Genomic DNA, 12,529 nt, shown 5'->3' on the forward strand with positions numbered 1-12,529 from the left:
TACTACATAATTCAAATGACTGAATATAGTCAACAAAACTGATACATGTACATGTCGTAGATGGACCCTTAAGGTATAACTAAATACCCTGTTCCATTAGCTTATCCCTGAAAAGGCTGAATAATGCATTTAATAGTACTCAGATGAGTATTTTACAATGTATATAATCCAGTAGCATGACATGCACTGTCCCTGAACAGGATCTTTCGATAGTTACATATCTTAACAATGGATTATCACTCTTGAGAAAACGGCATTAATTAATACAGTATCAATTCATAATGACTCTGCTTTACAGAGTCAGTTAACACCTGCCAAAGCTTTCAAGCAATTTGTTTACATATAGTTTAAATTTTCAATTTACTAAGAAACTGTAGACTTAGGTCAATATATATTTAAATAAAAATGCCATATCATGATCTTTTTTTTGAACTTTTTTTTAATTTTGTTTTTCAATCAATAACCACAAAATTAACAATCAGTATATAATTCACATATTTGTGAGCATATAAACCAGTCTTAGACTTATTTAAAGCACATTCACTCATGTGTACAATTTAAAAAATTTCCTCCATTTCACTCAATAAACAGCAAAATTCATACCAACATTTTTTTCTCACATTACAAGAACGTTGTAGAACCTTTTCCGCATACTTCTGACATACTTGAAAATCACATATTTTTTGGGGGGGGGGCAATTTTCATGGTTTGAGGAATAAATATGGGTTCATGGGGATTTGATTTCTTGGGTGAAGAATTGTTGAATAATTAAACATATGAAAATAAACATTTCTTGGTGGACATGAAGTCGTGGGATTTTTTCATCCTCAAAACAACGAAAATTAACCCCTTACAAAAGTAAGTGATTTCACAGTATAATTTATTTCTTTTTTTTTTCCAAATGGGTGAATAAGGTTGTGTTGGGGAACAGGTTTACAAATAAACATGCATATATAATTATTAATATGTACGATTTCCATTAAGCCAGATATTTAAAAAAAAATATTTAAACATTGTTTCATGTACCATTTTAACACTTTAAAAAATTCATCAGTTTCTTAACATGTTTAAAAGCATTTTTTTTTTATCATACTATTGCTTATGACATCATATTTTACAAATTCACCTGCTTCTTTTATAATTCAACTTTGCAATTTTGTTTTTGTGGTAAAGCTTATATTAAGCTTCTAAATATTCTCAAAAATACACAAAAATTACTTTTTATTTTTGCCATAAACTGATTATCCTATCTTCACAACTTTTCATACATGTGCACTATAAATTTTTCATTTATACATCAATTTCTTTTAAAATTGTCCGTTCATTTGCATTGCAAATGAAGGCATACCATCACTTCAAGTTTCCCCATACATCAACTTCATACATACAGTGTAACATTCTAGTGGGTCCCAGTACACAATGTACTTCACAGCATAATCGTGCACCCATGTCACATTGAGGAGGTCCCTGGGCATGGGTCCTAGCCACCAGAAGGGTACCTTAAACTGTACACACAGACACATCAACTTGGTGGTTCCCTGGGTACTAGCCCTAGAACCTGCAGACAACACGTGGCAGCAGCTGCTTTGGCTGATTTTTTGTTGTTCATCGCGACTGTTGGCTGGTACTCTGTCCTGTTGACAATTACCTGTAAAAGATGACAAAAAATCGGATTTACCCTAAAATGACTATTTACATGAAATGCGAATGAGTTATTTCAGTAGTGATGGGCAAATATAATGCTTTTGTACTTAAGACTTATCAGTTGAAATGCTTCAAAAGATCTGTCAAAAGGGAAGTAACTGTTTTTTACCAAAGAAAAATTGCTCAATGTATGCAGAATTCAAAACACTCTAACAACAGGTCAAACTGTAATGTCACTTTTTTCAAAGTGAAACTGTATTTTTGATCTGCTTTCAAATAAAGGTACACTTTGAAATTTCTTCATTTTAAACAGACATACAACAAAATTAATTTTCAAATTTCCGTTGTATTTTATACTAACATTTAATACAAGCCTAATAACTGTACACATTGGCTTATTCGTAAAGGAAGGTCATGTACAGATATGGTTTATACAGTGTAAAACTTCACTATGATACTGAGCTTACTTTGAACAGGAAGTTTTTCTTGTGGTCTGGTCCACTCTCATGAACCAGTTCAAACACAGGGGCTCCCCACTTCCTTCTATTACACAGCTCCACCAGGGCTGATACAGGATGTTTACCTGTAACCATAGTAACATAATTATTGTAAAACAGAACAAAACATACAGTGATTTTTTTGTGTAAACTTATCCATACAGTTGAACTTCTGTATCTCAAACACGGATCTCTTGAATACCATGGATATGTCGAAGTGATTGGGAAGTTCTAACCACATATTTCTTAAGTATTTTACCCTTGATATTTCAAACCCTCAGATATCTCTCAGTTTTTTTCTCTGTCCCATTGAGTTCGAGATAATGAAGTTTGACTGTATATATAATTTTCCAAACAAAAAATATCAATATGATGCTTTTAAAAAATACATGTTTCTGGTCGAAAGAGCATCTTTAAAGGTTTCAGGCAGTTATTTTGTACCTGTTTAACATCTGATCACTGAGGCCCCCTTTTATAGGTTTTAAGGCAGTAATTTTATACCTGATAAATCTCTAACTACAGGAGCACCTCCTTTGAAGGTTTTAGGCACTTGTTCTCCAGTGGATGTTAGTCCTGTAATATCATACACCAAAAATATTAAGAATTGTTAAAGACTCATTTACAAATGTACTTGAAATCTAGGATGTGCTTAAACAACGAATGATCATTTTAGGTTTACCTTTCTCTCTCTATACATGTATATTTATCAAATTTATCAGAAACAAATTCTACAAACTTTTTATCAATTTAATTACAAAGTGAAAGTTTAAATGCAATGTCGCAAGCAATGGGTTTTGTGTCCATTCTATATCCAGAATGGACACAAAACCTGTGGCCTGCGACAATGGTTTTGATGTTGTTGTTTTTTGTTTTCCAAATATGTAACTAAGAAAAATTTTAAAAATGAAACTTAAAAAAAATTAGAAATTAAATATGTTTCAATATTCAAAACTTGTAGCCATTATTTCAATTTTGAATTATCCATCACTTCAAAATGCTAAAAATCAGTGCACACCTCGTCTGTCTGTCTTGAAGTCCAGGGCCAAGGGTTCTACAGACCCCTCATTGTTTTTCCCCAGTCCCTCCCCCTGCTTCCAGCCCATTTTCTGGAGGAGAGCCATCCCTATGCCACTTTGGAGGGGAGCAGCTTTAACAAACTGATCCTGCAAACACCCAGATATAATTAGACACACAAAATGATATTTTTATACAGAAAAACTGTTAAAAAAGAAAAAAACAAGAAAAGAAAAAAAGAGTTATCAACCATACATATCGCCTTTCTACTTCATACTCTTTAAATGCAAAATGATATAAAAATTGATAATTTAAGGTATCTGTGATCAAGCTCTGAAATTATTTACTCTTAATTTGAAGAGTTAAGCATTTTTTACAAACCGTAAACTATAATAGACAAAGCAGTTCATATTTTCTTGAGAATTTTCCTTCAGAGGATTTTTTTTTTAACATCTGACTTGATCACAGTACCTTCAGGGGTTTATAATATCGTCGATTCAGACTTCTGTAGATAATTTTTTTAACAACTTCCGTGGAATACTTGTTTTTAAATTCTTTCGGCTTAGCTTTAGTTTTCCTTTTCTACAATGTACAATTTGAATTTGGAATGTAACAAGGATCAATGACTACATTTACTGTTATTACAACAGAAAAATTTCTTAAAGGGATCTACATGTACATATATCACTGTTCAAAATAAAAAATTCAACATATGTATGCTTAATATAGAGTTTACACTGAGCAGGTGTAATCAATTCCATGAAAAAAGCCTCTTAGTAATCTAATGATCCCAAAATATTAATCCAAACATCAAAATCCAAAATCCTGTTCTTGCATGGTCATCATAAAAAAAAATCACTTTTTTATATTGATCTCAGTCTAAAACAAACCTGGTGATAAGACACATCCAGTTCCTTTTTGTATTGAAACTGTGTTATGTCCAATGTGGTAACTTACCACCCTCATTTAAATATCATCCAATCAGATTCCTGGAGCTAGTAGCTGAATCACAATTCAGCCAAGCAGAATCCAGTGCAGCATGATTACCAATGGTAACATCAAAATGTGCCAAATGTGGTAGGCTGTCAACTATGTATTTTGATTAAAGACCCTGAAACAAGTTCTCAAAAATGTGAATGTTGCCAAAATATAGCTTGCGGATAGAATAGATGCATTTCTGAATTCTGCATTTTCATGAAAAAATTCAGATCTATCCTTTCCTATACAAGTAGCTGTATATGGCAACATTTCACATGAGAAATTGGGTTTCAGTTTTCTTTCTTTTTGTATGATTAAGCTCAACAAGATCACTTCTTTAATGAAAGAAAATTCAATGTGAATTTTCCTCTCCTCCTCCCCTAACTCCCCATTCAATTAACCTCCCCCCCCCCCCCCCATCTCAATCAAAATGATCTTGCAAAGCTTAATTCATTAGGACTGTTAGCTGTATTGGGAGTATGTCTCACACAATTGTCTTGCTTTAAAAAAATATATGAAAAAAACCCTGTAAAAAAAGAATACACAAACAGGGCAAATGTGTGGGACATTTTTATAAGACAAAACATGGCCTCCAAGGTGCAAGAAAAGAAACCTATATGTTAAATATTTCTTTCAACAGTCATGATTTTAAATTAAATAATTCTGCATGTCAGGTAAAAAGATTCAAATTTTTCAATACAACATTTTCCCTTTTACCATTCCCAAATTTTTTAATATTTTTATTTGTTTTATAGCAAAATATGCACCAAGGAGACCAGAAAATTTCTTTATAAACAGCTCTCATCTTCTGAGTATCCTGGACAATGGCAGAGTTACAGTACACGAATCTTTCTTTGGATGTCTGGAAGTAAACAGTTTGGCTGTATCAAACATGCTCTTTGTTGCCCTGTTGCCACCCCCTCCCTCCAAGAAGGTTGGTTTTGAAGATTTTTTTTTTTAAATTTTACAGTGCTAATCTGTGATTGCTTTTGAAAATTTTCTAAAATTCTCTAAATCTATATAAATTGTTAAGTGTTACTACATTTAAGCAAATATGTACATGCTGTATGCTTATATATACAATGTACATGTACACTGTATCTTTAATTAAAGTAAATTTTCTATAGGGTGGGGAGTAATAATTCCCATGAATTCAAATGAAAATCAGACAAAAACTTTATGACAAACAGTACCTTACAGAGTAAAATATAAATTTTTGAAGACACTTTCAGGTCCAACCTGTAATTCAGTTTACAGTACTCAAAGAATATTTCAATTCATAAAAAAAAATGCATTCATCTTCAAAAGAGCAATAACAGAGCATGTTTGTTACATTTTTACAGGTTCCCACACAAATTGTACACCTACCCTTCTGGCCCAGGCCTGCCTCTTTTTGTCTGGCCCAATTAGCTCCTCTTGGGACATGACATGAGCACCTGTGCTTCCCATGAATTTTCCTGGAAGATTTTTGGACTGGGCCCAAAGACTAGCCTACAAGAACAGCAAGACAAAATGTTCAAAATTCAAATTTAAATCAACATTGACTTCTCATTCTCTGAACGAAACAGGTACAAAAGTGTGTTTATGAAACACAAATTGTCTCATCGTTAATTCCTATACCACCATAACATAAGTACGTGTATATACAGTTGAACTTCAATTTCTCAAATATTGATATCTCAAATAGCATGGATATGCCTAAGTGATTTGGAAGTCCCAAGCACATTTTCTTTAAGAATATTACCCTCAATATCTGGAATTCCGGGATATAGCTTGAGTTTTTTTCTCAGTCCCATCAAGTTTGAGATAATGAAGTTTGACTGTATATCATTTATCTTACATGAAATACAGTATAAAAGTTTTTTGCCAAGTTTATTAATGAATGACGGACACAATAACAAAATGTCCCAGTAACTTCTGTCAAGGGAGCTGCATAAATGACTTGATAGGTTTCATTATACATGTACATGCACCTATTTGTCTGCATGCTACACTGTAATGTAAACTATGATAGATTTTTGTAATCTCTAAATAATGTAAGCCCAGCTGAGGCCCCTACATGTATAAAATAATGTAATCATTTGTACACTTACATGTACTATTTACTGTTGTTTCAATATGAAGTTCACAAAATGCCAGCTTTACATAGTACTGTATATACTCGCCTGCAAGTCGGTTTTTGGGGAGTTAAACTTTGGTCCAAAACTCTTTATCCGACTTATATGCGAGCTATAAAAAGATTGGTATTTTAGTTGGTCAGTCCCTCTAATTTAAGCTTAAAAAATACAACCGACTTGTAGGCGGACCGACTTATAGGCAAGTATATACGGTATACAGAGAAATTTTCATCCCCATTTTATTTTTGCCCCCTTTGCCCTAAGCATAAGTGGGCAAATTTAAAACAAGGTGAATTAAAAAAAAAAAAAGCATAATCTCTTAAACAGAAGTGTGTCGGGGCAAATGTAAAATGGAGCAAAATTGTTTGCAAGTGTGAAAGGACAAAAATAATACCTAGAACATAACCCTGTATACAGTAATATATTAGCTTTTACTGTACACAAAGTACACCTGTACTTACTTTTTCCTGAACTTTTCCTAGAGTTGTCATGGCTTCTATGTCGTGGGGATTCTCCTTCAATTTCTTGAAAGCACTCAGTCTCTCTGATATAATGGACCCAATATCCACCGTCTAAAAACAATTCAAAACAATATACAAACTCTTCAGGCTCTTTGTATCAACCCAAAATAAGTACATAAAAACTATATCATTATAACTTTAAAAACTTTAAGAATATAATTATTTAAATAAACAACAATGAAGAAATTTATTATACAACTAATACATGTATATGATCTACAATAAAAAAATTCTAAAAGTCAACAGAATACTGGCTTAAATATCTTAGTAATTTACTGAACAGTGAGTTTGCATTGCAAATACCAGTATACCCAAGAACATTTGACTGTTCAATATTGAGCGCACTGCTGAAAAAAAAGATATTATAAGGACATGTGAAAACTAACAACTTGAAACCATGTCCATTGAGGTTCATCTATGTCTATACCCAAAAGATGAAAATAAACTTAATTACATTTCAGTGATGAATAAACCACAGCAGAAATACGAGTTCTATCAATGTTTTCAATATCATGGCCACTCAGGATCATTTTGAGCAGCATCAAAGCAATCATGGAGTTGTTAAAATTTGACCTGCTTTTGCCAATTGATCAAACATAATCAACCTACTTTCAGATTTCAAAATGATCCCCTATAGACTATTTTCTCCCACAATGATATACGTTAGGCCACTAGTATCAGAAAAAATTACAAACCACATTGGGAGTCTCTGGAAATATCCTATCCTCCGGACGGACTGGATTTGGTGGAACATCCACAGGAAGTGGAGCTGTGGACGGCACAGGAGGTGGCGGCATCAGAACAGAATCTGCTGTTGTTGTGCTGCTGGCAGTGGTGGTTGCTGGTGCTGAAGTTGTGGTAGTTGCCACAGCGGTGGTCTTCTCCACTGGCACCCACTCCGATTCCTTCTGGCGATGTGTACTGCCACTGGATACAGGAAACTGCAGTCGTAGATTTGCCGACCCTTGGAGCTTTTCTGCTGGTGTTCTTATTGGCAGTGGTTTAGAATCCTACAAAAGTCAAGGGAATAAATATTAGGATCATTTTACGACAGCTGCTATTTTCAAGAATGTCTTCTGTAATACCCACACTCTTCTGTTTGAATATAAGATGAGATAATTTATTTACCCATGAATTTCTTACGAAGTATGTATGTCTTTGATATAACAAATTCTGAAAACATCCTAAATTTATGGAAACAATTTTCATCAAATTAGAAGATAAAACTAATTAACTGAATACCAACCCTAATATTCAGTACAATACTGCTGGTGTCCTTGACTTTAAATGGATGATGTATAAACTCCTCATCTTCCTCCTTTTTGTCCTCAGCCTCCTCTTCTGAGGATGAAGATGAGGAGCTGTCTCGTCTGTGTTTTGACTTGGAAGAGATCCTCTTACAGAAATCTACACAACAGGAAATGAAAAAAAAATTATTTCAAAATTTTTTCATTTTCTACTGGCTTACTATACTAATTAAACAAGTGCAGGGCTTGACATTAACTTTTACATGTAAGAGTACTAGACCATTTTTACTAAGTTAACCCTGACCATAAAATCACAAGCCCTGAACTAACTTGCAAATTTACACCTTATGAGCATATTTTCACAAAAAGACATTGTTTCATTACTCTGTTGCTATAAATCAGTGTTTTCTCCAGGCTGTTTTTGCATGGCAGTACCGCTACGCTTCCTGCTATTCATAAATTATCAATAGTATAACATTTTTGATAAGATGATTTACTTAAAATTACTGTAAATGTAATTTTTCCATGTTATCATAATTTCACAGAATCACAGTTTCTGTTCAATCTGCAGACAGAACAATAGGCAGATTTTCTTGGGTTTCCATTGTACAATAAAACTTGTCTAATCCGAATACCACTGGTTCCAAAGAAATTGGCCGGATTAGACAACATTCCGGATTAGACAACATTTAAAACTACTGAATTTACTGTAAGGGACTTAAAGTTTAAACCGTATCAGACACGATTCCAGATTACGCAACATCTGGATTAGACAATTAATTTTCACTGTATATGTTAAATGCCTTTTAAATACCCTGTGACAATTTTTCATGGAAAATTTGTGACCACATACACAGCGTAAATTAATCCCCTGCCAAAAAATATGTCTGTAGTCAATGAAAATAATCATAAAATTAAATGTACCTGTCAGCTCATCAATGGACTTTCCACCTGACTTAATAGCAGCCAGATCAATGTTTGGCACTTGTCCTGATTTAGCCATGGCAATAGCATTTTTTCTAAAATGAAATGCATGTACATATGTATCATAAAACACAAATCTGTAATTAAAATCTGATTTGGAGGTACATGTAACTATGAAAACCTTAAATTGCAAAAAAAAAAAGAAAACTCAAATATAAACCCTGTGTCAACTTGCATGCAAAACAAAGTATTTTTGAAACAATATTATAAAAACTTTTAAGCACATGGACTTTTCCTTACATTGCAATTTCCCTAAGTTTAGCTTTGTCTATCTTGACTCTGAGATCTGCTGACATACGAAATGGCCTCTCTCTGGATTTTGACCTTGACCTAGATCGTGACCTGGATGTTGACCGTCTGCGGTGGCGACCTCTGTCATCTCTAAGATCTCTGTCATTGTAACTCCGTCTTTCTTGTCCACGGTCTCGATCGTAGCGTCTGTCTCTGTCTCTTTCATAACTGTCACGAACTTTGTCCCTGAAAAATACCCAATGTTTAATATTTAAATATTTTTAAATCATTTCTTCCATAATTGCTTCTTATCTACCTCTATTTGCATTTTGATTTATCAAACAACAATACCAACCTGTACTGATATGCATCATAGATATATTTAGATGTAGATGTGGATGACCTTTCTCTTGACCTTGACCTGGATGATCTTCTCCTCTTTGGTGACCTGTTTAAATATCAGAAAAACATTAACTTTCATTCATTATTTCTTAATAGCATTCTTAGTATGACTATTAATCTTATACATGTATATATTGACATCCACTGAATATCATCTCCTATATATATATTTCTTACGGTAACCACAGTTATTCACCAATACTTTAACGCCGCTAAGCAACCCACCTGCATCGATTTCTTCCATGAAACATACACTGACATACATATAAAAAAAAACAATATCTAACGTACTTATTCCTACTTTATATGATTATTTATACTGACATAAATATAAACAATAAAATGTTGTTCTCTCTTTGTTAGGATGGCAATTGACATTGCAGCTATTGCAGAAAAGAATTTACATAACCCATATACATGTTATTGTATTTTTTCTGCAATAGCTACAACATTAATTCTCATACTAACAACCAAAGAAAGCATTTTATTGTTTAAATCTTTGAAATATAACTGACCTTGACCTAGATTTGTGGGAATGTTTACGTTTGCTTCTGGATTCACTCTCGGAGGATTCTCTGCTTTTGTGTTTTTTCTTTTTCTTCTTCTTTTCCTTTTTCTTCTTTTTCTTTTTAGAAGACTTGGAATCTTTGTCCGAGTCAGAAAGTGAACCAGTTCCTGATACGTCACCATTTTCATCACTTTCCTCAGACTCTGAATCATTATCTGATGATGAAACTTCACCTGTAATACACATAGATAAATGTTTGCTTACTTTGTCTCTCAAAACTGCCAATACTCATGTTATTAGATATTTCAACAGTCCTACATGATAACAGTCCAATACATGGTGCATTTCGAGCTCTATAAATACATAGTGTAGAGCTCTCTGAGTATAATGTTGGAATACATACCACCCAATATATGATTACAACAATATACTAAAATCTAGAAATTTGAAATGTGTTTTGCATCTTTTCTTTCACTTTACTGTAAAAATAATTTTGTGTCACTCTCAAACCTGACATTCCCTTATTTTTAACCTATCCAAAGCAAAAACATATTTTATTCTTGTATATGATTACATGAGTACTCCCAACTTCCTTAACAACAATATTGACCATGTTGACACAACAGTTAGACGATTCTTAGGTTCTTACCATCTTCCAAGTTCTTCTTTCCAATAATTTCCCCAGAAGAAATCATGTCGGCACTTGTCTTGGTGATTTTGAACTCCATCTGCAGTTTACCTCCCTTCTTTGTTCCGATCTGTACTTCAACTTTGGGTTTGTTGCTGGCCTCCTCATTTTTCTTCTCTTCTGTCATCACCTCAGACTTCTCACCGCTGTTGGTGGCCGATTTCTCTTTGGAGTCCCACTTAGAAGACTTCTTTTTGTCATTCTCTTGAGTTGCTGTGGCTATGGTGGAAAGTTCTTCGTCCAAAAGTTTATTCATTTCTTCAACAGAACTGGCCACTCCATCACCCTCTTTTTTCTGTCCCTCCAGGGCTAGTTGTTTTGTCATTAGCTTGTACTCAGACTCAATCTGTTTCATTTTCGATGCCAAAAAATCCTTAAAGAAATCGTCCACAATATTCTGAGGCAAACCTGTCTCCGCGTTCCCTACCTCTCTGAGCATTGATTCTCGTATGGTGGCCTGAAAGTTTGAGGGAGTGGGGATGTTGATTGAGGGTTTTTCTGGGGGTGGGGGTTCAGGGGGAGGAACAGGGGATGGGTTAATTTTGGCTGTCTCCTTCGAAGGCTTCACAACTTTTACTTTCTCTGTAGTAACTTTCTTTTTTGATGGGTTGACCTGGTCTGGGATGGGAATACTATCTAAAGATGGTGGGGGTGGTAAAGGAACATTTTCTATCTCAATTTCCGTTGTATTTACTATCACAGATGTGTTTTCTGAAGTCACTTTATCTCCATGTGCCTTTCCTTTACTGTCTTTGCTGTCTGAATGCGATTTTGAAGGTTGTGCAGGTACAGGAATATCATCTAGAGATTCAGGCATTGGTATATCAGTCTCCAAATTCACATTTTGAGTCTGATCTGCAAGATTATTATCTGACTTGTCATCTCTCCCAGCTGTTCGAACACTATTAGTGGCATTTTCCTTTTGAATCTCTGAAGATTTCTGACTAACTTTCACTTTCGAATCAGAACACACTTCCTTATTTTCATCTTTCAAATTGGAGAGCTCTGCTTCCTTTTTCTCCAGAACTTCCTGCAGATTAACACTGTCCACTGATTCATCTCTGGGTGAACTCTCGTAACCTTTTACCTCATGATCTTTAGATTTTTCTCTGTCCTTATCCTTGTGTTTATGTTTGTGTTTTTTCTTCTCTTTTTTCTTGTCCTTCTTCTTCTCTTTCTTGTGTTTGTGATGTTTTTTCTCACTTTTGTCCTTGATTACTGATCTAGATCCATTGGAGTCTGTATGAATTGTCAGATCTTCTCCGATTACACTTGACATGCTTGTTGATTTTCAGCTTCTTTCTTTTGTCTTAACATGTATTGATATCTTTGAAACAAGGTTATCACTTCCACCACCTTGTCACCATACTTTTAAATTTCATTGAACGCCACCTAAATTAAAAAAAATTAACTTTTGAAATCTCACAAGTACTGAAATCCTGTGACAAAAGTGTCATCTGTAAAAATGTTAAACAGACAGTTCCTGAAAATGTACATCAGGCCCATCTTCGCTAGCCAAGGGTTTCTGATACGCTACTCTCCTCATACGCCCTTGGCATACGGTGTTAAAAAAAGTTGGGATTTTTTTCTCAAGTTGTGATTGGAGTTGATCGACATTGTTCGACCAATCAGCAATTGTCTTTTTTGTCGCTTGCTTCAGGTATTATTTCTTGTATAAAATGTGTTCCCCCACCAAAA

The 12,529-nt window shown here is 34.2% G+C and overlaps 1 protein-coding gene across 1 annotated transcript; it reads right to left on the bottom strand.

Moving 5' to 3' along the window:
- Positions 1-439: 439 nt before the first annotated feature.
- Positions 440-12,181, bottom strand: LOC133178561 (protein Son-like). Its single transcript, XM_061313268.1, has 14 exons — positions 10,793-12,181; positions 10,151-10,376; positions 9,589-9,681; positions 9,243-9,479; positions 8,943-9,037; positions 8,018-8,178; positions 7,467-7,781; positions 6,712-6,822; positions 5,502-5,624; positions 3,627-3,737; positions 3,157-3,304; positions 2,643-2,714; positions 2,112-2,227; positions 440-1,648 (listed from the first exon to the last, which is right to left on the bottom strand). The coding sequence occupies exons 1-14, from the start codon at positions 12,108-12,110 to the stop codon at positions 1,523-1,525; spliced, it is 3,252 nt and encodes a 1,083-aa protein (XP_061169252.1). The 5' UTR covers positions 12,111-12,181; the 3' UTR covers positions 440-1,522.
- Positions 12,182-12,529: the final 348 nt, after the last annotated feature.

This window comes from Saccostrea echinata, unplaced genomic scaffold, assembly GCF_033153115.1.
Source record: "Saccostrea echinata isolate AGI-Se365-2 ecotype Australia unplaced genomic scaffold, CSIRO_AGI_Sech_v1 ptg000003l, whole genome shotgun sequence".
Lineage (NCBI taxonomy): Eukaryota > Metazoa > Mollusca > Bivalvia > Ostreida > Ostreidae > Saccostrea > Saccostrea echinata.

Bases quoted from the DNA above. Each gene is read 5' to 3' on its own strand.
- LOC133178561 (XM_061313268.1), bottom strand. From the start codon at position 12,110: ATGTCAAGTGTAATCGGAGAAGATCTGACAATTCATACAGACTCCAAT. The intron at 6,823-7,466 runs GTTTGTAATTTT...AATTGTTTTTAG, and splicing joins TTCCAGAGACTCCCAATGTG to ACGGTGGATATTGGGTCCAT. The intron at 5,625-6,711 runs GTAAGTACAGGT...CTGTTCTTGTAG, and splicing joins TAGGAAAAGTTCAGGAAAAA to GCTAGTCTTTGGGCCCAGTC.